The following is a 27,454-nucleotide window of genomic DNA, read 5'->3' on the forward strand; positions in this document are numbered from 1 at the left end:
TCTAAGATTTCCAACAAATATGTATTTATTTATTTAAAAAATTTCTATACCGTTTAAAACTAAACGATTTACAGAATTACATACATAATTTAAAACCAAAATCATCACCCCGTCCCGCTCCTGGCACTCTCACACCAACCTCTCTTCTCTCATACTTATATAATTCCACTGGAGTTCCGTTCCTTCCCTAACCATGTAAACCGTGTCGAGCTCCATCTGCGGAGATGATGCGGTATATAAACCCAAGATTTAGATTAGATTAGATTTAGATCATAACATAGACATACAAATAATCCTCAAAAATCATGTCTACAAACTAAAACCATGTTAAAAAAGGTCGTAAACAGTTCATCAGCTTTGCCAAGGAGGGCAATTAACTAGAAGAATGCAAGGGAGTTCCATATTTTAACTCCTGCACAGCAGAAAGTCATTTTACCTGTCTCAATATCTTTTTAACATCTCCCTAGGCGTTACAGTAGTAACCCTAGGGAAATTAATCAATCTCAAATTATTACTTCGAGAATTATACTCTAACATTTCAATTTTTCTTCTTAAATTTGTATTATCTTTTATTAAAGTCTCTTGAACTTGTTTAAGAGTCCTTCATTTCTGTTCAGATTTTTCCATAGACGATTTAGAGGCATTCACTTCCAGCTTTAAGTTTTTAATCTCTTCAGTATGTTCATTAAGTTTCTTGTCTTTAAATTGAAAATGGGGATTTATGGACTTACCCAAATTAGCCACAAGATCCCACAAAGATTCAAGTGTCACTTATGGGGGTTTAGCTAGAAAAAATTGTTGTTGCATTGTAGACAAATGCTCACCATTCTGTTGTCCTTCCTGTTGCTCCTTATTCTGAAGTTGTCCATTCCTCGAGGATGAAAAAACCTGTTTCCATTTTAGGGCTTTCCTGCAATTGAGGAAAGCCCATTTCCAGACTCCTCATTGTTACCTCATTTGTCTCCGGAGAGAGGAACAACCCAAGCTCCAGGTTTTCTGAGCTGGTAGTCTGAGGCTGCAGGGGTGGCGCTCCTACGTCGGGGCTCAAGGTTGTATTCAGGCCAAGGGTGTTCGATTCAGTCCCGCCCTTCATCAGCATCTCCAGTGGGCTAGCCACCGATGCTTTCGAGATACTTTGCATCCGCTTCACAAGTTCCTCAATATTGCCAAAGCTGACTGATCCGGGGCATCAGCCGCACTCTGGCCTCTTCTCTTTGGCATCGTTCAAACAGATAATAGCGATTAAGCTTCCAAAAAAGATTGAGAGTAGAAGAAATGCTCTGAGGTGTGTTACTCAGTGCAGATAGCCGGCGGCCATCTTGGATCCAGTCTCTTCTAGGTACTTTTATCTCACAATCAATAAATTGACTGCATCCTATTTCAAGTGTTCTCTTGTCAAATATATCCTTCCACTGAGCAATCCATTCATCTCCAAGCAACAAATTGCTCATCATTTCTGAAGTCCAAGTTCGTCAGATTCCAAATTGTGTTTTCAGCTTTGTTTGCTAGTTTTAAGACATTGTGATTTCACTGGAATAACAGATGTGACAGTAATCCTAGGGAAGGAAATTAAGCAGCACTGTTTGAAACTTGATCCAAATTTTGTGATGAGCTGTCTCTGATCTCTCCAGCGAAGTCCCTACTGTCCATCCAAGCAGTGTTAGATTCTTGTCAGCTCATCCTTATGTTTTTACATAATGAGAAAGCAATGCTTAAGTGATCATAGCCTAAAAGACTATTTTTCAACACTTGCATAAACTGTTAAGGCCCCTTTTATAAAGCTGTGATAGCGATTCTGCCACAGCAAATGCACTGAAGCCCATTCCTATGGGCTTCGGTGCATTTGCTGCTGGAGAATTGCTACCATGGCTTTGTAAAAAGGGGCCCTTAGTCTGTCAGAGGCTTTTCAGCTTTAACAAATGCTGGCCAAAGTTCCTGTCATCTTGATTTTACTAAAGAAAACTGTATTCTTTTTTAGGATAGAAGGGATCAAAAGCTAATATGCAACATTTCTGATCAATTCTTACATCTGTTCATTAAATGGTTTCACCACATGCAAGGAATCATTCCATAGGATAGTATGGTATGTTAATTTAAATGAATATTTACAGGAAAAACTCTTGGAGCAGGAGCATTTGGGAAGGTGCTGGAAGCCACTGCCTTTGGCCTTGGGAAGGAAGAATCTGTTCTTAAAGTAGCTGTGAAGATGCTGAAATGTAAGTTGTTGGGATGTTTCCATACAACTCAAAGAAGTTTTCTTTTGCTGAGTTAAGTATTATTTTGTTTCAAGGCACCTTGATTTGGCATGAGTTGGGACAGTAATTTTCAGTCTTTCTCTCAGAACAATGTTGTTATTTTTTAAAATCTTCCTGACTTACTCTACCTCCATCTCATGTGCATATGTTACACCCTTCATACATGTGCATGGCTTCAATCTAGGTGCAATGTCTACTGCTTTGCTCATGGTATTTTACAAAGGTACATACCCATGGTTCCCCGAAAATAAGACAGAGTCTTATATTAATTTGTGTTCCATAAAACGCACTAGGACTTTTCTTCGGGGAATGTCTTATTTTTATTCTTGTACAACAATCATCTCTCCCTTCCTCTCCTCCACCCCAATTCTTCCTCTCTCCCCTCCCCCCCATGTGCTGCATCTTTCCTCGCCTCTCACCCATTCCCTTCTGCAGCAGCTCCCAAGGCCTCCAAAACAGCAGTAGCACTCTGACTGGCTGCTTCGTAGCCTTCCCCACCAAGACCGGGCCTTCCCTCTGCAGTGTCTTTCATCCCTCCCATCCATCTGTGCAGCAAAGCCCCATTGACCCTCTCACTATGAGCCTGACATACCTCTATTCCAAAAGAATCCAAAACAGCAGCAGCAATGCTCTGAACGGGCTGCTTTGCTGCCTTCCCTGCAGGGGCCTTCCCTCTGCCCTGTCACTGATGAAGTCATCAGTGATGCGGAAGAGGGAAGGCCCGGTGGGGAAGGCAGTGAAGCAGCCCGTTCAGAGCGCTGCCACTGTTTTATGGGGGCTTGGGAACTGCTACACAAGGGGATGGTTGAGAGGCGAGGAAAGATGCTGCACATGGAGGGGGAGAGAAAGGAAAGAGGAAGAATTGGGGTGGAAGAGAGGAAGGAAAGATGATTGGCAAATTGGGCAACACTGGTGTCAGGGATAGAGTCGGGTAGTGTCGGGGTTGCTTCAGGGGTTGATCTTAACTAGGGCTTATTTTTGGGGTAGGGCTTATATTAGGAGCATCTTTAAAAATCATGTTAGGGTTTATTTTCAGGGTAAATCTTATTTTGGGGGAAACAGGGTAGGTGTCTACCACTGTACACTAACTGTAAGCCAGTGGTCTCAAACTCAAACCCTTTGCAGGGCCATATTTTGGATTTGTAGGTACTTGGAGAGCCACAGAAAAAGTAGTTAATGTCTTATTAAAGAAATGACAATTTTGCATGAAGTAAAACTCTTACAGTGTACAAATCTTTCCTTTTGGCTAAGCCTTAATAATAATGTTGTCATTTATAGCTAAAGAGACATATGATCAAGAAACTGTTTTATTTTACTTTTGTGATTATGATAAACATACTGAGGGCCTCATAATAGTACCTGGTGGGCCGCATGTGGCCCCCCAGGCTGTGAGTTTGAGACTACTGCTCTAAGCTGAGCTGGTGTTTTCCAACTACTTTGCTACCAGTAGGAGGTGGCATGTTTTCAATCATTAGGGACAGGGAGGTTCCCTGGAGTGCTACAGAGCTTTCTGGCCCCTCACTTTTGAAAATGTGATGGTGAAACAGCACCCCTCTCCCGGCAGGACTGTAGGTAAAGGGCCTCTGCTCAGCTTAGAGGGAACAGTGTATAGCTAGCACTGCTGAATATTTAAATAGAAATGATCTGGTTGATTGTCAGTCGGGGTGGAAAGTGTTTCTTTAAATGCTGGCTTCCATCAGCATTGGATATCTGGAGACATGATAGACTCCAGGATTACCCAGGTACCACCACTAATATCAGAGGTGCCCAGAAAACTCCAAGTTCCACTCCCGGCCTATTCTGGCACTAACCAGAAAGTGCTGAGGTGGTCTGCTCAAATTTTCAGTGATGCTATCAAGGAGTGTACTGGATTTGGCCCAGTGAATGCTAGTTAAGCAGGTACCTGGATAACCAGTGCTGAATATCGACCCTTCTTAATTTTCTATAATTATTATTTATTGGGGATTTATTAACCACCTTTATGAAGAGATTCACCCAAAATGGACCCCTATATATGGAGATTCACCCAAGATGGACCACTATATACATAACTATGGACCCCTATATATATATTTCCCTAATGATATATAACTATCTGAATATCAGAACTTCTAATTATAAGATATGTGTATAAGACCCCTTTGTCCTTCCCCCTCTTTATAAAATAGACTAGGCATAGGTACCTAGGCAAGGACCTGTGAGATGGTCAGCCTTTGTCATTGGACATTGAAAAACCTGCCTATTCCAGTCTGCCCGAAGAGCAAACTGTTGCAAACTTAATAGACCAGGAATCTAAAATGCTAGTATCAGAGCAACAGATAGAAAATACGGAGCCTCAATTAGATTCCAAAGTGAATGTGACAAGAAAAACCAGGCGGGTCGCCTCCACAATCAAATAACGAACAAGCAAACAGTGGAGATTTCCAAAACACAAGTGTACTCATTTAATTCAGAACTCTGCTTTATTTGTGTGGTGGCTCGACACGCACGTGTTTCGGCCTACATGGCCTGCCTCATTCCATGTTGACTGGGCTGTTCTGAGAAAGCAGTCGGAGATATGATAAGCAGACTAAACAGAGCTCCCTCAAACACACACTCTGCTTAATTGAATGCTCTATCACAAGCACAGCAAACAGTTTGGAAAGGATACAGTCTCTGGATTTATGTTATTGGAACAGGTCGGAACCTAGCCTGGCCATGTGTTTTGTTCCTCCAGAGAGATTGTGTCCTTTGAGAATTTTATTTTATTTATTTATTTAGATTTTTATCCCGTCCTCCCAGTAGCTCAGAACGGTCTACAAGTAAACATACATAATGGAGTGTAATTGGACATATAAGATTATACAATAGATTTAAATGTTTGGACATACAAGACTGTGCAGTAGTTTAAATACAGGGAGTATACAGCAAATTAAGAGCAGAGTTTAAGTATAAGTAGTTTAGTTTAAATACAAGTTATTTGAGTTTAAATACAATTTATTAGAGTACAGACTGAGAGAGGACTATACTGAAATTTAGAGAGAAGATAGACAGGAGAGAGAAGAGTAGAGGTGGGGCTTAAGGGGGGGGGTGTAGACTGAGGGTGACCTTTAGTTGAAGAGGAGGGTCTTTACCATTTTTCAGAATGTCATTAATGAGTTCTGTAGTCTGAGTTGCGGGGGGAGTTGGTTCCAGAGATGGGAAATGAAGTGGCTGTAGGAGCGTTTGCGGGCGGTGTCTGAGAGGAGGGACCTTCCGGGGGGAATGCATAGGCGTATCTCCGATTCTGCCCTTACCTGTAATACGCTGTATTCTGCACAATATATTGTGCTAATAATAAGGCTCCGTTTAGGCCGAAACACACACGTGTCGAGCCACTGCACAAATAAACAGAGTTCTGAATTAAACGCGTACACGTGTGTTTTGAAAGTCTCCACTGTTTGCTTGTTCGTTGTTTCTACCTCAATTAGATTCTACACAATCAGCTGTTTCTGCTACTACTAAAGACTGTCTTTCTATCCATATGTGAGTGAAGTCTTTGCAGGATTTTTCAAGGGCCTATAATTTAAGATTATTGAATTTTCCCATTACTTTTTTTGAATCACCTTTGGAACTTCTTAAGCTGTATTTAAAAGAGATTCTATAATTGTCATTTGAGACTTATAATGACTGGGGTTGCCATTCAACAAATTACCGTATTTGCCGGCGTATAAGACGACTTTTCAGTACCTTAAAATCCTCCCCAAAGTCGGGGGTCGTCTTATACGCCGGGTACTGTTTACATCACCCGGTGCCGGTCCGCAGAAAATTCCTGCCGGTCCGCACAGGACCGGCGAGATGGACCCGTTAAATTTTCTGCCCCGATGGTGTTTGCAGAAATCTTCTGTTCCTCCCAGCCTTGGGCGATCAAGACAGGCGGTCATTCCCTCTGTGAGTCTCGCCTATGCGGAAACAGGAAGTTGAAACAAAATAGGCGGGACTCAGAGAGGGAAGGTCCCGACGTTTGCAGCCTGTCTTGATCGCTGCCCCTGCTGAGTCGCCGAAGAGGGCCGCGGGGAAAGTGCAGGCAGAGAGAAGATGGTCAGCGTGCGCGTGGAGGTCAGCGTGTCGATTGGGGCCATCAGCAGCGTTTGTGCTGAGTCTGCCCACGTGCAGGATGCGGCGGGTAGGGGCCTCCGACTCGTCTTGGGCGGCTGGGCCTGCGGTGCAAAGCTGTTTTTGCCGGCTTGGGGGGGGGGTCGCGAATCGGAAGAAGGGGTAGTCTTATACGGCGAGTAAATAACAAACTCTATATTTTAACTGTAAAAGTTGGGGGGTCGTCTTATACGCCCAGTCGTCTTATACGCCGGCAAATACGGTACATATAATTGGAAAAATTGGAATAGATTAAATTATAATTTTTGGTGGAACTCCTTATGTCATATTTATAAAATGGAGAGACTTATTGCAATACAACAGGGTTGTTTCAGGAAATTTCAAGATATTTGGGAGCCATTAACAAAGTATTGTAATGATTAGAAAAATCTTGTTTCCCTTAAATTTACAAGTTCAATTATGGGGTGGGAGGGAGGGTATTTTTATTGGTACATGTTGTATAAGTATTGATTATATGATAGATAAGGGTGGGGAGGGGGGGAGATAAGAGAATGTTATATGTATCATTGTTGATTATTAAGTGATATATTTATGGTTATTTGTATGGATATGTTATCACACTTATTATAAGTTTAAAAATGAATAAAGATTTAAAAAAAATTGTCATTTGAGTGTTCCTGTTTCTAATATGGATTACCTACCTAGAAGTTAGCGCACTTAAATTATGTGTATGTGTGTATATACACATGTATATGCCAGTAATCCGGTCATTAATGTGCATATTTGGTGCTTAAAAGTTAGTACCCATCTTATAGAATTACCACCATTGTTAAACTTGCTCGTGGTCTCTCTTCCAACATGAACAACTTGAAAATTGTCCCTTGCGGTTGTGAGATGAGCTTTCTCAAATTTGTTCTCACTCGGCTGTAAATTAAATGACTTTCCCCCCCCCCTGTTTTGCTTTAGCAAGCGCCCATGTAGATGAGAAAGAAGCCCTCATGTCTGAGCTGAAGATCATGAGTCACCTGGGCCACCATGAGAATATCGTCAACCTGCTGGGAGCATGCACGTATGGAGGTGAGCACTTGGAGGGAGAGGTCATTCCTTAGCAGGGCTCTGGAAGATTATGCAGGGCTTTTTTTCTCTATCATTTGGAAGGTCAGGTTTTATAATTTCTTTCCATTTTAAAGTAGTTGGGGGGGGAGGGGGGAGGAGTATCTTATTTACTTTTGCTGTTTTAGAACACTTGCATAAGTTGGCATTGATGCATCTACATTTAGGCATGTCCAGTTAGCCCAGGTCTATAGCTGACATAAGTTGACATCCCTAAGTGTATTTTATAACGTGAACATATGTGCATAAGTAGGAAACAAACCCATGTCCTCTCTATGCTCCAATGCCTTGTACATCCCCTTCCAGTTACATACTATGGTACTTATTCACTCCCTTATAGAATATAGTAAAACCTTGGTTTATGAGCATAATTCATTCCGAAAACATGCTTGCAATCCAAAACATTCGTATATCAAAGCAAATTTTCCCATAAGAAATAATGGAAAATCAGGTGATTCGTTCTACAACCCAAAAACTTTAATACAAAATACTATATTTATATGTATTGCAAGACCTCGCTCATTTCGAACAGTCACTACACTCCTGCAGCATCAGTGAGAGAGAGAAGACCCATTGGCTCAGTTGTGATGATGTGACACATGTATACTGTATGTACTTGTATTGCAAGACATTGCTTGTATATCAGATTAAAATTTAATCAAATGTTTTGCTCGTCTTGCTAAACACTTGCAAACCAAGTTACTTGCAATCCAAGGTTTTGCTGTATATAGAAATAAAACATAAAATCTCAAAGGAAATAAGGTTGAGAGGTGGTAGACTCAGGAGTAATGTTAGGAAATTCTTCTTTACGGAGAAGGTGGTTGATGCCTGGAATGAACTCCCGAGGGAGGTGGAGAGGAAATAAGCATGGGATGAACACAGAGGATCTCTAATCAGAAAATAATAGGTATATATTGAAGGAACTAAGGCCAGTACTGGGCAGACTTGCACGGTCTGTGTCCCGAATATGGGCATTCAGTTGAGGACGGGCTGGGGAGGGCTTCAATGGCTGTGATGGTTAAGATGGGCTGTAGTAAGCTTTGATGGAGACTCCAGTAGCTAGAACCTAAGCACACTACTGGGCAGTGCTCTGGGTTTCCGGCCCAGAAATATCTAATAAAAAGGACCATTTAAACTAAATTATTAATTTATACAGCATGTACGGTGGGGCAGATTGGATAGACTATTCGGGTTTTTATCTGCCGTCGTTTACTATGTTACTATATAACTTTCGAAAGTAACCCTTCTTATTCAGATCAGAAATAAGCAAATGTTGCCAAAATTTTGTTTTATTTATTTACTAGCTGATGCCCCGGCGTTGCACGGGTATTTAATTATAGCAATAACACTGTAAATGGATTCAAATAAAGATACTTTATAGTGGTGAATGAAATTATTTTTTTACAGCTTAATAAAAAGTACAATATTCAAATTATAATGTGAAATATTTGACAAAATGAATACAATACAACTAACGCAAAACGTGATTATAAACAACATTTTTAGTTTCACCTCCTGGAGCAAGAACATATAAATTCTTGGGTGAACCCAGCCTTGAGCAAGCAACATAGAGTTGTGGGCCGCGAGACCCCCAGAACATATCACCCCAGGTAGTGAGGGATCTGCATACCAAGTTTCGTTCAAATCGGTCAAGCCGGTTTTGAATTACTGTGATAATGGCAGCTTTTTACATTTTTTCCATTGACATGAATGGGTGAAATCTGATGTTCTGTTTGTATCTCCGCCCACGTGTGCAGGTGGGCCGCGAGACCCCCAGAACATATCACCCCAGGTAGTGAGGGATCTGCATACCAAGTTTCGTTCAAATCGGTCAAGCCGTTTTTGCGTGATCGCGGCACATACACACACACATACACACCTCCGATTTATAAACTTATATACCACTTTAAACCAAAGCAGTGTACAATCGACATCCAAAATATAAAATATACATCAAGCAATCAACTCTTCCAGAACCTAATGCATTGAATGCCCCAATTTCACATCATTTCATTTATTAGTATATAAAAGGAAAACATGAAAGCATTTCAGGGATAGGAAGGGGGGGGGGAGGCAGGAGACAGAGAGATGACAAAGCAGTTTTTAATGTCTTTGTAGTGGGAAAGGAAGCCTAGATCTTTGCTAAACCCTGTCTGATAGGTGTCAAAATATTTTATAGAATAGCAGGTAACTTGGTGCATTTACACACCCAAATGCCAATTAAGGCGCCACTTTGATGGTATGAGTTGAGAGAGGGAGAAAGTACTATGACATAGCTGCTGCCACCAGAGGGTCAGTAGTATCTTCATCAACAAAGGAGGGAGCACAGTGCTTGAACAGCCACTGGAAAGTCAAGGAATGGGGGCATAGGGCATAATTCTGAATATGTACACCAGGGGCAACAAAAAAAACTTGCCCTTACACCATGCTTACAAATTATATAGAGGTGGAGACGGAAAAACCTACATGAGTTCAAATGCAGGAAAAATATTATGGAATTCCTGGCAGTTAATATCATCCCACGATAAGTATGTCATAAATATGACAAATGGTAACAGTGCTGTTCCTGTTTGATAGGACCAATCCTGGTGATCACGGAGTACTGTTGCTATGGAGACTTGCTCAATTTCTTGAGGACGAAGGCAGAGTCCATTGTCATAAAGGACCCAGTGAAGGAATCCATTTTGGAAAGTCACCTCAATTACAAGAATGTTTGTTTAGATAAGAAGTACACCAAAAGGTATAATCAGAAGATCCATGTTTTCCTCTTTTTTTTCTCCCGTTTTCCCTTGGCCCTTTTATCTTCTTAATTCTTTACTTTATTCTGTTATCCTATCTGTCCTTTGCCTTATTCTCATCCTTTGCTCACTCCTTCTTCTTTCTTCCTTTATCTTCTTGTGGACATGTATTTCTTTGGCATAACCAACTCTTTATAGATAGGAAACAGTTGGAGAAGAGAAAAAAAAAGAATGAAAGAAAGTGTGGAAAAAGTAAAAACGACTAGAAAACTAAGGGCTCGTTCTGAAGATAGACACAGTAAAGGTGCAGCTTTTCACATTTCATTGACAAATCTAAGATCTAATCTAATCCTTCATTTTATATACCACATTATCCCTGCAAAAGAGGGCTAGATGTGGTTTACATTAAGACAGAGCAACCTTCCTTCCCAGAAATGGTATTTAAAATTATAAGTTGATGTACTGTTGTGAACTTTTTTTGCCCTGGTTTTGTTTCTATGGATCCCTCACGACAGATTATCCAGCGAGTGTACAGACAACTATGTTGACATGAAGCCTGTCCTTTCAGAATCCAGCATGGTACAGGGTAAGAAATATTCAAGCAACTTTTCTGGGTCAGTTTTCAAGACATTTTGGGTGTGTAAGATAAGGAATAAGGCACCTAAATTGGTTCCTTTGATTTGACTAAGCCCAAATTCTGAAACTTGCACATTATTTCCATTAGGCATGTGGGCAACTAGAAAGTGGGCTAGAAGAGGAAGAAGCTTTGACAGGGAAGAAAGTGAGGCACATAGCCCTTTATTCTTAGCACTAGCATAGGGGTGTAAAAATCCCTCCTCGAGGGCCGCAATCCAGTCGGATTGTCAGGATTTCCCCAATGAATATGCATGAGATCTATTTGCATGCACTGCTTTCATTGTATGCTAATAGCTCTCGTGCATATTTATTGGGGAAATCCTGAAAAGCCGACTGGATTGCGGCCCTCGAAGAGGGACTTTGACACCCCTGCACTAGCACCTAAAGTAGGTGTCAAAATCTAGGCAAACAAATTGCGCACTTAAATTATGATCCTTAGAATTAAGCGACTGCATGGAGGAATTTTCAGCTGAAAATCCAGCTGTGCTTACGAGACATTTCTGTTTTCAGGCTTGATTGAAGATGAGGAGAATGAGGACGCCCTCCCTCTCGACCTCTATGATCTGCTACACTTCGCAAGCCAAGTGGCACAAGGCATGGCCTTCCTTGCTTCCAAGAATGTAAGTGTAAAGAAAATGACCATACACAAGTACATAAAATGAATTAAGAACATAAGAACATGAGAATTGCCATCTCCGGATCAGACCTTAGGTCCATCAAGTCCGGAGATCCGCACACACGAAGGCCCCGCCAGGAGTACCCTGGCATAGTTTTGGTTCCCATAACACTCTATGCTTCTCATTAGGGAAATATGCATACCCGTATCACTCTATGCCACTCTTAAGGAGATATGCATCTAGTTTACCCTTAAATCCATGACAGTTTATACCAGTGGTTCTCATCCTAGTCTCCAGCTCACACTCAGCCAGTCAGTTTTCAGGATACCCACAATAAATATGCATGAGATAAATTTGCCTTTATTCAGTGGTGTAGTAAAGGGGGAGGCAGACCTCTAAGGATGCCATCTTCATTGTGGGCACCTGCATCTCTTCTCCTCTTCCCCCTCCCCCCAATACCTCCTTAAACATCTGCCTGTACAAGCAGTATCTTCCTTTTTTTTTTTTGGGGGGGGGGGGCGTCCCAAAAATGGTCCTAAAAGATAGTTGCACTGACCTCAACAATGTCTAGCAAATGGCCATTTTCTCTACTGGATTCTTGGATATTTTTTCCCAAAATTGGATTTAGATGTTATATTGAACATGTCCCTCTATACCTCTTTTGTTCACCTCACCTGGCTTCCATCAAATATTGTATTTTTAAAATAATATTCCAGGGCTACAATGTTGATAGCATAGAGATAGGGATAAAGATAATTTCCCCGCACTTCTTAGTCTACCACACCATGCAACCTCAATTCATGACCTCTAGTTTTACCATTTCTGAACCTCTGGAAAAGATCTGTTTCTATATTAATACCTTTCAAGTATTTAAACGTCTGTATCATATCTCTCCAACCCTCCTTTCCTCTAGGGGGATATATATTCAGATTTCCCAGACTCTTCTCATACGTCTTTTGGTACAAGCCGTATACCAATTTCAATTGCTTTCTTCTAAACTGCTTTTTTTTTTAATATATCCTTAGCAAGATACAGCCTCCAAAACTGAACACAATGCCCCTGGTCTCAGATGACACTATATATGGATACTACACTCTCCGACTATATTTTTTTTTTTAAATGTGCTGACCAACCCCAAATATTCCCCAGTCAGTCTCCAGAGACCTGAGCAATTTGAGATACATCAAACTCTCCATAGACTGCATTTCGTGTTTCATCTTTTTACTAAACAAACAGATCCTCTTATCGCTCTAATGCTACTGATCAGGAATGAGGAGAATGGCTCAGTGGCCCACCATCCCCAAGCTGTAGCAGAAAAGGGGAACAGAAATCATTTCTTGATGCTTCCAGAAGTTGACGGCTTTCTTAGGACATGATGAGTCAGATTGCTTCACTTCCATATTTTTAGGCTATTTTAAACCTTGGTTTCCCCCCAACTCCTTTCACAACTGTTCCTATTCCATTTCCGAGCAAGCCGGTACAGCCTCCTCTAGTGTACAATTATGTGAGGCCTGCAATCAGAGATTTTGAGCAGGGGATACAAGATTCCCACAATGGGGAGAAGAACATCTCAGTCACTAGGTTGCAGTTCTGACCAGCGTTCCCTCAAAGTTGAGTGGGAGTCCTCCATCAGTCAGTGGAGAAGACTGGTCATCAAAATGGCGCATGACGTGTAATGTGAGCAAGTGCAAAGTGATATATGTGGGAAAGTGGAATCCGAATTATAGCTACATGGTGCAGGGTTCCATGTTAAGAAGCACTGCCCAGGAAAAAGATCTAGGTATCATCAATGAGGATACATTGAAACGCTCGGCTCAGAGGGCGGCGGCTGATAAGAAAGCAAATAAAATGATAGGAATTATCAGGAAAGGAATAGAAAACAAAGATGAAAATGTTATAATGTCTTTATAATCGCTCTATGGTGCGACCACACCTTGAATACTGGTCAGCACATTTCAAAAAAAATCTAGTGAAATTAGAAAAGGTACAAAGAAGATTGATGTCAATAATAAAATGGTGCTCACAACAACACACACGAATCAACTTCTAGATTATCCAACCCACAACTGAATATATCTATTAACAGAGAAAAGGGAATATAAAGGATAATTTATGATATTCACTTTAAACCAGGGGTGTCCAACCATTTTGTGCAGCCCCAGTCGAGGGCGATGCAGTGTTTTCCTCTGCTGCCCCCGGGTGTTTACCATCTTGCCGGCTCCCTCCTGTGTCTTGCTGCAGTGTTTGAAAGTTTGTGCGGCCCCAGAAACATTTTTTTTCAGCCAATGCAGCCTGCCCAGTGAAGCCAAAAGGTTGGACACCCCTGCTTTAAACAATCTTCTTTTGCACATCAGTGTCTTAATTTGTTTATATTAATATTTCATTCTTATTCACCCACTATCCTAATCATTTAGATAGTACCTTAATTGAACAATAGAACTCTTCTCCAAATTTAATAGAGAGGTTGAAGTATCATAAAATATGCATTGTTCTCAGTAAAGAGACCTCTTATAACTTAGATGTTATTTCAAGTCCTCATCCTGAATGCATGTGGTTTAATCATTTACTTCAAAACCTCCTTCCTAACCTTAATTATTATTTAGTCTAAAAGGCTCACAAACTTGGAAGTAGCACAACAATAATATTGTCCCCTGATGAAGGCTATTTGATAGCTGAAATGCTCCAAGATTAATTTGAGCATTGGGTAGTTCATGGTCCCCCAACGTTGGTCTGGCTGAAAGGCCACTAAGATAAGTGTTGTTGCTCTTCTATAAAGTATACATTTAGAAGCATATGATTTAATACATGGATTTTAAGGTTTGATAACACATTAATAAATGAAATAATATTTTAAAAAATTGATTAAAGGGTTGCACCCCCAGTTAGTTAGACCGCTCTTTTAATTAATTAAAAATTAATAAATAAATAATGAAGGAATAATTAAGGTTTTGAAGTAAATGATTATACCACATGCATTCAGGATGAGGACTTGAAATAACATCTAAGTCAGGGGTGTCCAACCTTTTGGCTTCCCTGGGCCGCATTGGTTGAAAAAAAATGTTTCTGGGGCCGCACAAATGCTGCAGCAAGACAGGGGAGGGAGCTGGCAAGATGGTAAACACCCGGGGGTGGCAGAGGAAAACACTGCATTGCCCTCGACCGGGGCCGCATGCGGCCCTCGGGCCACAGGTTGGACACCCCTGATCTAAGTTATGAGGTCTCTTTACTGAGAACAATGGATATTTTATGATACTTCAACCTCTCTATAAAATCTGGAGATGAGTTCTATTGTTCAATTAGGGTATTATCTAAATGATTAGGACAGTGGGTGAATAAGAATGAAATATTAATATAAACAAATTGACACTGATGTGCAAAAGAAGATTGTTTAAAGTGAATATCATAAATTATCCTTTATACCCCCTTTTCTCTGTTAATAATAAAAGGGAGGCCAGGGCTCTTCAGCCTGGAGAAGAGACAGCTCAGGGGAGATATAATACGTCTATAAAATACTGAGTGGAGTGGAAAGGGTAGATGTGAATCACTTGTTTACTCTTTCCAAAAATACTAAGACTAGGAGGCATGTGATGAAGCTACTAAGTAGTAGATTTAAAGCATAGCAGAGGAAATATTTCTTCAGTCAGCATGTATAATTAAACTCTGGAATTTGTTACCGGAGAATGTGGTAAAAACAGTTAGCTTAGTAAGTTTTAAAAGGTGTGGATAATTTCCTAAAACAAAGGTTCAACAGGATACTGGGCTTGATGGATCTTTGGTCTGTCCCAGTATGGCAACTCTTTTTTATATATTTGCTATAAACTAAATAACAAACATAAAGGAATATCCATTACATCAGCAGCATAAAAATGCTCATAAAATATGCAAGATACTGGGCTTGATGAACCTTCGATCTGTTCCAGTATGACAATTCCTATGGCAACTCCTATGTGAGCCAAGTACAGAACAATCAAGGCATTATGACATCACTGATGATGTTGGCTCTTAGACATTGGTGGAACAAGGCTTTATGGCATCACAATCTGAGCTCTGGAATGTTGCTACTCTTTGGGTTTCTGCCACATTCTTGGGACCTGGGTTGGCCTCTGTTGGAAACAGGAGTATGGCAATTCTTATATTCTTATGCTTAGCTGCTTTGCTTCCACTTATACATGTAAGTGTACAGCTGCTTATGAAAATGCTAGCATTCTGTACATTCATACTCGCAACTGGATTCTGTTTGGCTTCTGTTCTATCTAGTGCATCCACCGAGATCTTGCAGCAAGGAACATCTTAGTTACCCATGGACGTGTTGCCAAAATCTGCGACTTTGGACTGGCCAGAGACATCATGAATGATTCAAACTATGTTGTCAAAGGCAATGTAAGTGATCTCAAACCATGTGTTCAATCTTCTTAGGGTCCTTCAATCCTAGTTCCTTGCATAAATCATTCTCATTTATAGCTTGATAACATCCCTAAGAAATTGTATTTGCTACAAGCTAACTATAGTGAGGATTTCTTCTTCTATAAGCTACAAATTTCTATGTAAAATCCAAAGTATTTCTGCTAATGTTTCTAAAACTGTATATGCAATGATAGCATTACGATCGCCTTCATGGAGTCTCTGTTGATGCAACGAATGTGATGCACTGCTGGTCATGGCTGCAAAAGGGGCCCATGGATTTTTGTGAGATGCCCATGTGAGAGGAGTTGGCAGATATTCTGTACGTGCTAATCTAAAGACATAAGAAGAGCTCTATACAAGGCTAGCACATAAGGAGTAGGGATAGGCTATTGTTTGACATGAATGTCATTCATCAATAGTTCACACTATATTATTACTACTACTATTTATTATTTCTGTAGTGCTACTGGATGCAAGCAGTACTGTACATTAAACACGCAAGAGACAATCCCTGCTCAAAAGAGCTTACTATCTAAATATAACAGACACACAAGACACAGGACAAAGGGTGCATCAATATATGCTGCTCAAGAAGGGAAATAGAAAGGGATGAAGAGGTAGAGAGGGTAGGGTCTACAGCGGGAATGAGAAACAGATCTAGTGTATTATAAGTTGGAAGGGTTAAGACCTAAGCACAGCTTCAAAACAGTGGGCTTTGAGCCTGGATTTGAATACCGCCAAAGGTAGAGCCCGGCCTACTGATCCAGGCAGGTTGCTCCAGGATATAGTGCAGCAAACAAGCGAGAAAGGCAAGGGAGGCGTCTTTTCAACCAATGATCAACGCAAATAGTCCCAACAAGGATCCTTATTTCGGCGTGTGGTAGATGCCTTCCTCAGGGGACACTATCAGGAATATGTGACATTAAAAAAAACTGGAACGCTCTTCCGGAGTCTGTTGTAGAGGAAAACACCCTCCAGGGATTCAAGACAAAGTTAGACAAGTTCCTGCTAAACTGGAATGTATGGAGGTGAGGCTGGACTCATTTAGAGCCCTGGTCTTTGACCTAGGGGCCGCCGCATGAGCGGACTGCTGGGCACAATGGACCACTGGTCTGACCCAGCAGCGACAATTCTTATGTAAAACATGTCAAGGTATCAAGACATGTGCATGAGCTACAGTGTGCCAATATTGTGAAGACATAAACTGAACAGAGAAAATAAATAAATATGTGTATGCAAATAATGATATATGATGTCATATATATACACGCATGTAGAGACGCATTAAGTAAAGAACCAGTTTTCCATATGTGGGTGATTAAAACAATGGTGATTTTCCATCAAGGTTACACATGGCAAAATGCTCATGGAACCAAATAGTGAGTTGCAGGATAAAACCAAGTAGCTATAAGTTTATGCATTCAGAATGTAACAAAGGAACTAGTAACCTTTCAGTTATGCACAATAATAATAATAACTTTATTCTTATATACCGCCAACAATCTTGCGACTTCTAGGCGGTTTACAATAAAAGAAACTGTAAATACAATCAAGAGAAACTTTACGTACAGCGAATTAGAGAGTATAGCAGTGTACATCTGATAACATTAATAATGTTAACATCAGTTTGTGTGTTGCAAGGCCAGGAAGTGCCAAGTTGTTCACACAGAAGTAGAAATATTCCGTAAGTTCATAGAGTGTTCATATTTAGTGATTAAGGGGTTTGGGGTTAACATTTTGCAAGCTCAGGTATGTGGTGATGTTACGAGGGGGGTTGATGTTCCGGTTCGTTACCTAGGTATTTCAAGAATAGGTAAGTTTTTAGGTGTTTCCTGAATTCTTCATAGTTGTATGTGTGCGCAATTAGTTTTTCTAGGTCTTTACCCCATATGGCTGCTTGATATGATAGCAGTTGTTGATGGTGTCTCTTATATTTGCACCCTCTAGCCGGTGGGGAGACAAACTTCATGTGTGTTTTTCTTTCATGTCTGTTGGTTGGGAATGAGAAGAGGTCTGTAATGTATTTTGGGGCTAGACCCATTGCAAAAATTTTTTTAAAAGGAGGAAGAAACAACGCTTTTTTAATTTTACAAAGGATGAGCATATAAAGGGGGGGGGGTGTTAAAAAATGATTGGCCCCGGGTGTCAAATATACTAGGTACGTCACTGCCTTTCCAGTCTCCTTTCAAAATCAAAATCTTATTTTCCAGAGGGTCCCAGCGTGGCAGCCATTCTCACAGGCTACTGGTGCCACCTCAAAGCTTTCCATCTGCCGCAATCCACTTCCCTCTGAAGCAACTTCCTGTTTCCACCAGGACGAATCGTGGCAAAGGGAAAGCTTCGGGGCAGTGCCGGCAGCCTGTGAGAATGGCTGCTGCGCCAGGACTCCTCTGAAAAATAAGATTTTGACTTTGAAAGGAGACCAGAAAGGTGAGGAGAAGGGAGATAGGCAGATGGGGATGAAATGACTGGACAGTGGAGCCCCCTAGAGCTGTATTAAGGTAGTCAGGGATGGGGTGGGGAGGGATGAGAGCAGGGGAAATATAGACTGGAGGGGGGGGGGTGGAGATGTTGCATTACAAGAGGCAGAAAGGAGGAAGGGAGGAAGAAATGTCAGATTCCAAACCAGGGAATAGAAGGGAAGGAGGAGATGATGGTGCATGGGGATGGAGGGGAAGGAGAGAGGGAGAAGATGATGGTGCACAGGGATGGAGGAGAAGGGGAGTTAAGACATGGAAAAATAGATAGATTTTGAGAAGAAAGTAGAAAAATTGAAGGAAGTTGAATGTTAAAAGTTAATACCAAAGATGGATGTAAGGCAGAAAGTGAAGGAGAGGAAAACATTAAATGGATAAGACCCTGGAAACACAGTTAAGAGCAACCAGAGCCTGGGAAAAGATGATTAGAAAAATAAAATCACCAGAGAAATTCTCCCTCCCTTTACAAATACCACTAACCCCCTCCCAAACCCAGAGGAAGGACCCCAGGCTTACTTTGTTTCCCTGGTGGTCTAATGGTGTGCTGGGACTGGAGCGATTCCCACTCACTCCTGCCCATGCTCTTTGACCGATGAGAAATAGCTGCCGAGACTTCCAGCGGCAGTCTCATATCGTTCCCCCTCCCTATCGTTCTTTCCCTTTTCGTCTTGCTTTCCTATCACATATTGCATTTCTTCCCCCATTTTCACCTCTGGGTCTGTTCATGTTTATTGTTCAGTGTATATCAATCAGGTTGCCCCCCTGAATTGCAAAATGTTTTTATATGTTTTTAGACTTATACATCGCTTTGCATTACGATTTAGCGATTCATCAAACTTTTAATAAAACTTGAAAAACTTGCTATGAGTAGCCTTACGAGACTGCTGCTGGAAGTCTCAAAAGCTATTTTCTTGTAAGGGGTTGGCTGGGCTGATGGCAGCAGCAGAAGAAGCAGAGAAGGAACACTAGTGTGAGGGAGATTGATAGGAATGGTACTTCAGGAGAAACTCGACTATAAACTGAGACCCCTGAAGCAATCCAGATAATTGGGCATCTAGATAATCAGAGTTCGGAAAATCGGCATGTTACTTTAGTTTGATGAATCACAGAAATCACCTTATGGTGAACCCAGAATGCAACTGGCAGCCAATACAATTTCTTCAAAAAGGACATATGTACCATCCTATCAACACCCATACCCAGCCTTTTGTACTAACTACAATGTTTTCCCTCTTGCTTCTGAAATTCCGAGATAGAGAGCATTACAGTAGTCTAGTCTCGACCATACCATTCCCTGAACAACAGTTCTAAAGTCAGAAGGGGGAGATCAATGATTTCAAATGATATAGCATGTGAAGTTGGCTAAAATATGCCTTTGTAGCTATTTTCCATTTTATTAGCCTGAATCCAACACAACCCCTAAAACAGTCATTTCTTTCTTCACAGGTAATGTCACTCCTAATACACTTAAGGAATCAGGCCCTAAATCTTCCCCACTCCTTCCGACAATCATCACCTCTGGTTTTCCCACATTCAAGTACAATCCCTGATCACCCATCCAACCTTCCATCCTTAATATACATTGATTCCTAAACTGTTACAAATCCATTCCCCATTTATGCACCGGGAAGAAAAATAAAATATCACCAGCGTATCATCGAAAGGAAACCTGCAGTTGAGCAAACACTTCTCCAAGTGATGCCACATAAACATTAAATAAAAATGCCAACAATGCAGATGCTTTAGGTACACCCTTGCCCACTGTGCCATCCTTTGAAGCCTTAATACCATCATATATCTGGAAAGTACCATCAAACAAATATGATTTGAACCAGTGTAATAGCATACCATCCAATCCTAAACTTTTCAATATCCTCAGCAGCAGATCTAAATCTGCAGAGTCAAATGCACCAGACACATCAATTGTGTTACATATTGAACTGTACGACAACCTCCTAGCCACTCAAATTGCAACACTTGACCTCCAACTCTACAACCTATTGACCTCGACCACATACTACAAAACCTTCAAAAAAAAGAAATAAAAACCCTTCTATTCAAAAAACACATAAAACCAAACTAACTCAATCAGAAATGTCCCAAGCATCACCTGCAACTACTCCATATGTACTTCTAATACCATGACAATTCAAATGTAATCCTTAGCAACTCAAAGAAATATACAAACTACTCCCTAAATACTTCTAATGTCCTGACAATCCATTTGTAATCCACCTTGAACCGCAAAGTAATGGCAGAATAGGAATCCATAATGTAATGTAATATAGCCATGCCCTGCCGCAAAATATCCACAGCAGACATTAATCACTGCACACTATGCTCCTTTCTCGGAACTAATCTTTTCTGTAATGATAATGATTACAGGAGCATCAAAATATTCTCATATTACACCTTGTCTTTGGCAATTGCGCTGGCTGCCAATAGCATTTAGAGTACAACATAAGATTGTGATGATCTGTCATCAATTTTTGTATGGTGAGATTCCACAGTAGGGCTGCCCAATTCCAGTCCTCGAGATCTACTGGCAGGCCAGGTTTTCAGTGGAGCCATGGCGCATTTTGGAAAGAAATTAAGACTGTACTGTTTGATAAATGTATTTCCTAAATAGAAGTTATATTAACAATAATTCTACTCTGACTATTCTTAGGAAATTGTTGTATTCTTGCTATTTGTATTTTGTACTTCGCTGATTGTTCATCTCTCTTCAGTGTAAACCGCCCAGAAATCGTCTGATTATGGCAGTATAGAAGAATAAAGTTATGTTAAGTTATCCACAATGAATATGCATGAGAGAGATTTGCCTGCACTGCCTTCTTGGTATGCAAATCTCTCTCATGCATGAAAACCTGGCCTGCCAGTAGATCTCGAGGACTGGAATTGGGCAGCCCTGTTCCAGAGTATTTCAAGAGTAAGAAGACCATTTATCAGCCTAAAAGATTGTTGCGTGCTGAAAATTCTGCTCTGTTAAAGGCCAATGTTATTCTGAAATATGGAGAAACTAGTGCAATGACCTTTTGTTGTGCTGGGGTAAAATTATGGAATTCGCTGGTAGGGAAGTTAAGGAAATGTGCTGACAGAGGAACTTTCAGAAAAAAATTTCTCAAAACACAATTGTTCATTAATGCTTTTTTTATATAGGGTCTTACTTGTCCTGAGCGAAGATTAACTGTGAATTTAAATTTTGATGTTTTGCTTTTCATTTGTACTGTTTTTAAGTACTATATATGTGGATATATTGCAAACCGCCTAGAAATTAGACGGTATAAGAACATAAGAAATGCCTTCACCGGATCAGACCGAGGTCCATCTTGTCCGGCGAACCGCGCACGCGGCAGCCCTTTTAAGTTCACCTTTTAGGAGACCCGGTTTTCTCGTATCCCTCAATATGATTTTCAAGAAGATGTGCATCCAACTTGCGCTTGAAATAAGCTGTGTCTTGCAGAATCTTTGTTTCTTCCACTTCCAGGCCCGTCTGCCAGTCAAATGGATGGCTCCGGAAAGTATCTTTGACTGTATTTACACAGTGCAGAGTGACGTCTGGTCCTATGGAATTCTCCTCTGGGAGATCTTCTCATTTGGTAAGTTTCACTAACAATAAAGAACCAATTGCAAACCACGGCACAGAACACTGTAATCTGCCCAGAACAGCTGGTACTGCTCTAAACAAGGACCCGACAAGTGGACCTCATGACTAGATGGACAATGCTGGTCTTTACTCTGCTATCATTACCATCCTTCTAATTCTGTAATCTTGCACACACATTTTCCCACTTAGCACGCGTAGATTATAGAATGTTGCTAGTTACATTCAAACCTTAATTGACTACCGTATTTTCACACATATAACGCGTGCGTTATACACGATTTTTACAAACCATGCATAACCGTGCGCGTTATACGTGTGAGTGCGTTTTACAACTTTTTTTTTTCAATCCGATCCGGCATCCCCCTTGCGAACCGGCATCCTCCCCCCCGCTCGCGTCACCCCCCCCCTCCCCCGCGATCCTACATCCCCCCCAACACCGCAAAACATCTCTTACCCGATTGGGCACCGGCACCAATGCACAGGATGTGCCAGTGCCAGTGCCCGAAGATCCTCCCTCGTTGGGTTGGGCTGGGTTGGGCGGTACGGTGCGGTGCGAGAGAGATCCTCCTTCTTCCTGCGCCGGGCTGGACTAGGCTTTGAGCATTTGCGCATGCTCAAAGCCTTCTGGTCTCGCTCTCTCCGAGATAATCTCAGGGCAGGAAGGCATCTGCGATAGAGGAAGCTTTTCAAAACCTGGACAAACTGCCAGGTTTTGGAAAATCCGTCCAGACCCCCGGACATGTCCTCGACAAGGAAATTCAGACATCTAGAAATTTGGACATCTGGTAACCCTACACCAGACCTACAAAGCAGTTGTCAGATCCTCAGAAACTCAAACCTCAATGCAGTGGAGTACCTAGGGTATGTGGCACCCGGGGCCCATCATTTTTTGTAATGACCATGAAACGGAATAAATGGTCAGAATAGAAACAGGCAGTGAAAATTTTCTTATATTCCAAACATAACATAGCATAAATTATGTCTGAATTGTCATGACATCAGAAGTACATATGGAGTAGTTGCAGGTGATGCTTGGGACAGTTCTGATTGTGTTAGTTCGGTTTTATGTGTTTTTTGAATAGAAGGGTTTTTATTTCTTTTTGAAGGTTTTGCAGTCTGTGGTCGATGTCAATTGGTTGTAGAGTGGGGGGTCGAGTGTTGCAGCTCGAATGGCTAGGAGGTTGTCGAACAGTTTTTTTCTTTTGATGTTTTTGGTTGGAGGGTGTGTGAATGGTGCGTGAGTTCTCCTATGTCTGTTTGAGGTGGATTGAATTATTTAGCTGAAAAAATTAGTTACCCCCTCATCCCACACACATTAATCCTCTTCCATTTTTGTTCCCATTATAAAAAACACTGATAAGTTCCCAGAAAAAAAATACATTAAAATAAGAAGTGAAAACAAAGGCCCCTACAGTTGAGAACATAACATAAGAATAGCCTAACTGGGTCAGACCAATGGTCCATCATGCCCAGTAGCCCATTCTCATGGTAGCCAATCCAGGACACTAATACCTGGTCAAAACCCAAAGAGTAGCAACATTCCATGCTACCGATCCAGGGCAAGCAGATACTTCCCCCGTGTTTTAATAACAGATTATGGACTTTTCCTCCAGGAATTTGTCCAAATCTTTCTTAAAACCAGCTACACTATCTGCTTTTACCATAACTTCTGGCCACTTCATTTTTAAGTTTAGATCTTTCCTTTCAAACAGAGACCTTGCTAGATGTCAAATACAGCACAAGGTAACTTCACATGGACTTAGCTGTGCAGGAAATGTGAATCTCCTCATACACCCACCATATAGTGCAAAAATGTGCAAAGGTCTGTTTTTTTCTTTCGATCACTACATAGCCTAATGCCACACAAGCAGCGCTGTTACAAACATATTCTGTAGGTCAATGCTAAGGATAACAAAGTTTCCTTCCTTGGACCAGAAGGAGATACTGATAAACCACTGGAAGAGATTCCAAAACAACACCTAAAGATCCACTTAGTGTGTGAACCAGTTGAGTGGAGTGGACTAACTGGGGGGTGGAAATGGGCCCGGAGTTTGCTCAGCAGAATTTCCCAGACCACCTCTTCCTCTCAACACATTGACACGCTGCCACCACCACCACTAGGAACACCTCACTGGGTAGGCCAGTAATGCTATAAACTTTATAAAACACATTATTATATTTTCTTATAAAGCACATATTTTAACTGAACTCTCTGACATCCTCAGCCTTTCCATTCACAAAAATAGAAGGAAGAAAAGTTCCCATTTCCTGCTGTCTCATGTCCCCGGCCTATACAATATTTTTTTTCTGCAGACCCTTCAAAAGTCTGACCAAATCCTCGTTTCACTTGCATTATAAAGTACTGAGGATGCCATCTCTCCCCAATCCCAGGTCCTAAAGTCTAAGACAATAGCGCAAACTAATGCTGCCAGATTCAGGAAAAAAAATTTCGATTCGATTCAGCCTATTGAATTGGTTTTTCAATTCGATTTTCCTGCCCAGTTGGGTGATTTTTTTCAAAACTCCTGGTGGGTTTTATAGCTTTTCCACCCCCTTTGGCTTCTCCTAACCACACTGGCGCTGTGGTGTAAATAAAATAAAGAAACAAAAAGGACTTTTCTTCTCTCTGTTAAATCCTAGCTCACGTTTGCAGTCCAACACCAGCTCTGGCAAGATACACATTTCAAATTTGACATATTGTAACCACAAAACAGAAAATAAAATTAATTTTTCTACCTTTTGTTGTCTTGTTATATTTCAAATCTTGTTGGTCCAAGGCTCTGGTTTTCTTCTGATAACTTGCTTGCCAGGGTCTCCTTCTTTCTGCATGCTAACCATCCATCTACCAACTCTGTCCTCTCTTTCCATTTCCCTTCCCTCCCCAGGAAGTCTGGTATCTTTCCTTTTTTTCATCTCCCTCCACAGATCCACCTTTTCTTAACTACCCTTTCATCCGGCATCTCTCCCTCCTTCCCCACCACCCCAGGGTCCACCATCTCTCTCTTTCTTTTCCCAATTACCCTCCTATCCAGTATTTCTATCCCTCCTCCACACCATCCCTTGTGTCCAATTTCTCTCCCTTTCTGTTCCTTCCCTCTCTAAATCCCATGGTCCATCATCTCTCTCCCTCTCATCTATTTTCAGACCCATTATTTCTTCCCCCCCCAAAGTTTGGCATATGCACGTCTCTTTGAACACCCCCTTCCCTCCGTGTAATTCTAAACCAGGGTCCCCCTAAAGGCCTGTCCCCCCTTAAAGGTCTGCCTGTCCCCCCCCTTGAAGGCCTGCCTGCCTATCCCCCCCTTGAAGGCCTGTCCCCTCCTCTTGAAGGCCTGCACACCCCGAAGGCCTGCACCCCCCCCCGAAGGCCTGCACCCCCCCCGAAGGCCTGTCCCCCCTTGAAGGCCTGTCCCACCCCCTTGTAGGCCTGTCCCCTTGAAGGTCTGCACACCCCCCGAAGGCCCCCCTTGAAGGCCTGCCTCCCCCCTTGAAGGTCTGCCTGTTCCCCCCCCCCTTGAAGGCCTGCCTGCCTGCCTGTCACCCCCCTCCCCCTTGAAAGCCTGCCTGCTTGCCTGCCTGCCCGCCCGCCCCACCCTGAAGGCCTGATGCCCCGACCCACCCCGAAGGACCGCTCGTCCCCCCTGGCCTCCCCGCACCACCTATGAAGCAGCCGCAGCAGGATCGCGAAGTCAGCGATCCCTGCGCTGCTTCGGCGCTGCTTCCTGCGCCGCGGTTCCGCCCCTCCTCTGATGTCAGAGGAGGGGCGGGATCGCGGCGCAGGAAGCAGCGCCGAAGCAGCATAGGGATCGCTGACGTCGCGATCTTGCTGCAGCTGCTTCATAGGTGGTGCAGGGAGGCCAGGGGGGCGAGCGGTCCTTCGAGGGTGGGGGGGACTGAACGGCAAGGCCGGGAGCACCCCCTCAGGGCTGGCACCTGGGGCGGACCACCCCTCCCACCCCCCCCCTTGGTACGCCACTGCCTCGATGAATTGGTTGGTCAATAACCTGCCTTCAGGCTCCTCGGTCAATTGTAAGATCATTAATTAGAGGACTCAGACCCATAAACTGGACAGAATCTCTCTGTGATTTAAACAGATTACGGTACACATCAGGAATTCCTCACTGTACAAAGGCAGAAAGGAGCTAAAGGCTGACTAATATTTGGTTTATTGAAAAAAAAAATAAAAAAAAAATTTCTCATGTGCAGTGAGCAATTGATGCCAGTGGCGTAGTGAGGGTGAGAGGCGCCCGAGATGGTGGTGTCCCTCCCCCGCCCTTATTTCTGCCCCCACCCCTGCTCCTTCACCCCCCCACCTCCCGCTGCATGCCCCCCTTTCCTTCCGCCATACGACAGAAGAGCAGGACTTGGGTGTGATTGTATGTGATGAACTTAAGGTGGCCAAACAGGTTGAAAAGGTGACGGCAAAAGCTAGAAGGATGCTTGGGTGCATAGGGAGAGGAATGGCCAGTAGGAAAAAGGAGGTATTGATGCCCCTGTATAAGACTCTGGTGAGACCTCATTTGGAATATTGTGTACAATTCTGGAGGCCGCACCTTCAAAAAGATGTAAAAAGGATGGAGTCGGTCCAGAGGAAGGCTACTAAAATGGTGGGTGTCAGGTCAAAAGCGCGCCAGGACAAAGGCGCGCCCAGACAATTGAGCACAGCGCGGAGGCGCGCACCACAGAAAAGTTTTTACGGCTCCGACGGGGGGGGGTATGGGGGGGTAACCCTCCCACTTTACTTAATAGAGATTGCACCGTGTTGTGGGGGGTGTGGGGGGTTGTAACCCCCCACATTTTACTGAAAACTTCACTTTTTCCCTGTTTACAACCCCCCAAACTCCCCACAACGCCGGCGCGATCTCTATTAAGTAAACTGGGGGGGCTCCCCAACAAAACCCCCTGTTGGAGCCCCTAAAAACTGTAATTTTCTTTGGTGCGCGCCTCCGTCTTGCGCTCAGTTGTCGGCGCGCGCCTTTGTCTTTCGTGGGGTTGTCTATGAACCAAATGGTGTGTGGTCTTCGTGATAAGGCGTATGTGGACAAACTTAAAATCTCAATCTGTATACTTCGGAGGAAAGGGGAGATATAATAGAGTTGTTTAAATACCTACAAAATATATATGTGCATGAGTCGAGTCTCTTTGAATTGAAAGAAAACTCTGCAATGAGAGGGCATAGGATGAAGTTAAGAGGTGATATGCTCCGGAATAATCTGAGTAAATATTTTTTTACGGAAAGGGTGGTAGATGCGTGGAACAGTCTCCCGGAAGAGGTGGTAGAGGCAGAGACTGTATGTGAATTCAAGAGGGCCTGGAATAGGCACGTGGGATCTCTCGGAGAGAGAAAGAGATAATAGTTACTGTGGATGGACAGACTGGATGGACCATTTGGCTTTTATCTGCCGCCATGTTTCTAGTTGTTCACCGCTGTGAGCAACAACTTCATTGTATTTCTCACGACCATGTCGGCTTGCCCTCTGACATCACTTCCTATGTGTGGCACCCAGAAGCGACATCGGCGAGAGCCGACGCG

General features: G+C 42.4%; 1 protein-coding gene across 2 annotated transcripts in view; it reads left to right on the forward strand.

The window, feature by feature from the left end:
• CSF1R (colony stimulating factor 1 receptor) overlaps window positions 1-27,454 on the forward strand; it is a 92,735-nt gene that overhangs the window by 55,957 nt on the left and 9,324 nt on the right. For both annotated transcript variants that reach the window (XM_033926910.1, XM_033926911.1), the window contains 7 exons: window positions 2,112-2,216; window positions 7,296-7,406; window positions 10,020-10,182; window positions 10,696-10,766; window positions 11,327-11,436; window positions 15,691-15,813; window positions 21,802-21,913. In XM_033926910.1, the coding sequence (XP_033782801.1) occupies window positions 2,112-2,216; window positions 7,296-7,406; window positions 10,020-10,182; window positions 10,696-10,766; window positions 11,327-11,436; window positions 15,691-15,813; window positions 21,802-21,913 (795 nt within the window). The remainder of the gene's footprint in view (window positions 1-2,111; window positions 2,217-7,295; window positions 7,407-10,019; window positions 10,183-10,695; window positions 10,767-11,326; window positions 11,437-15,690; window positions 15,814-21,801; window positions 21,914-27,454) is intronic.

Source organism: Geotrypetes seraphini, chromosome 18 (assembly GCF_902459505.1).
Source record: "Geotrypetes seraphini chromosome 18, aGeoSer1.1, whole genome shotgun sequence".
Classification (NCBI taxonomy): domain Eukaryota; kingdom Metazoa; phylum Chordata; class Amphibia; order Gymnophiona; family Dermophiidae; genus Geotrypetes; species Geotrypetes seraphini.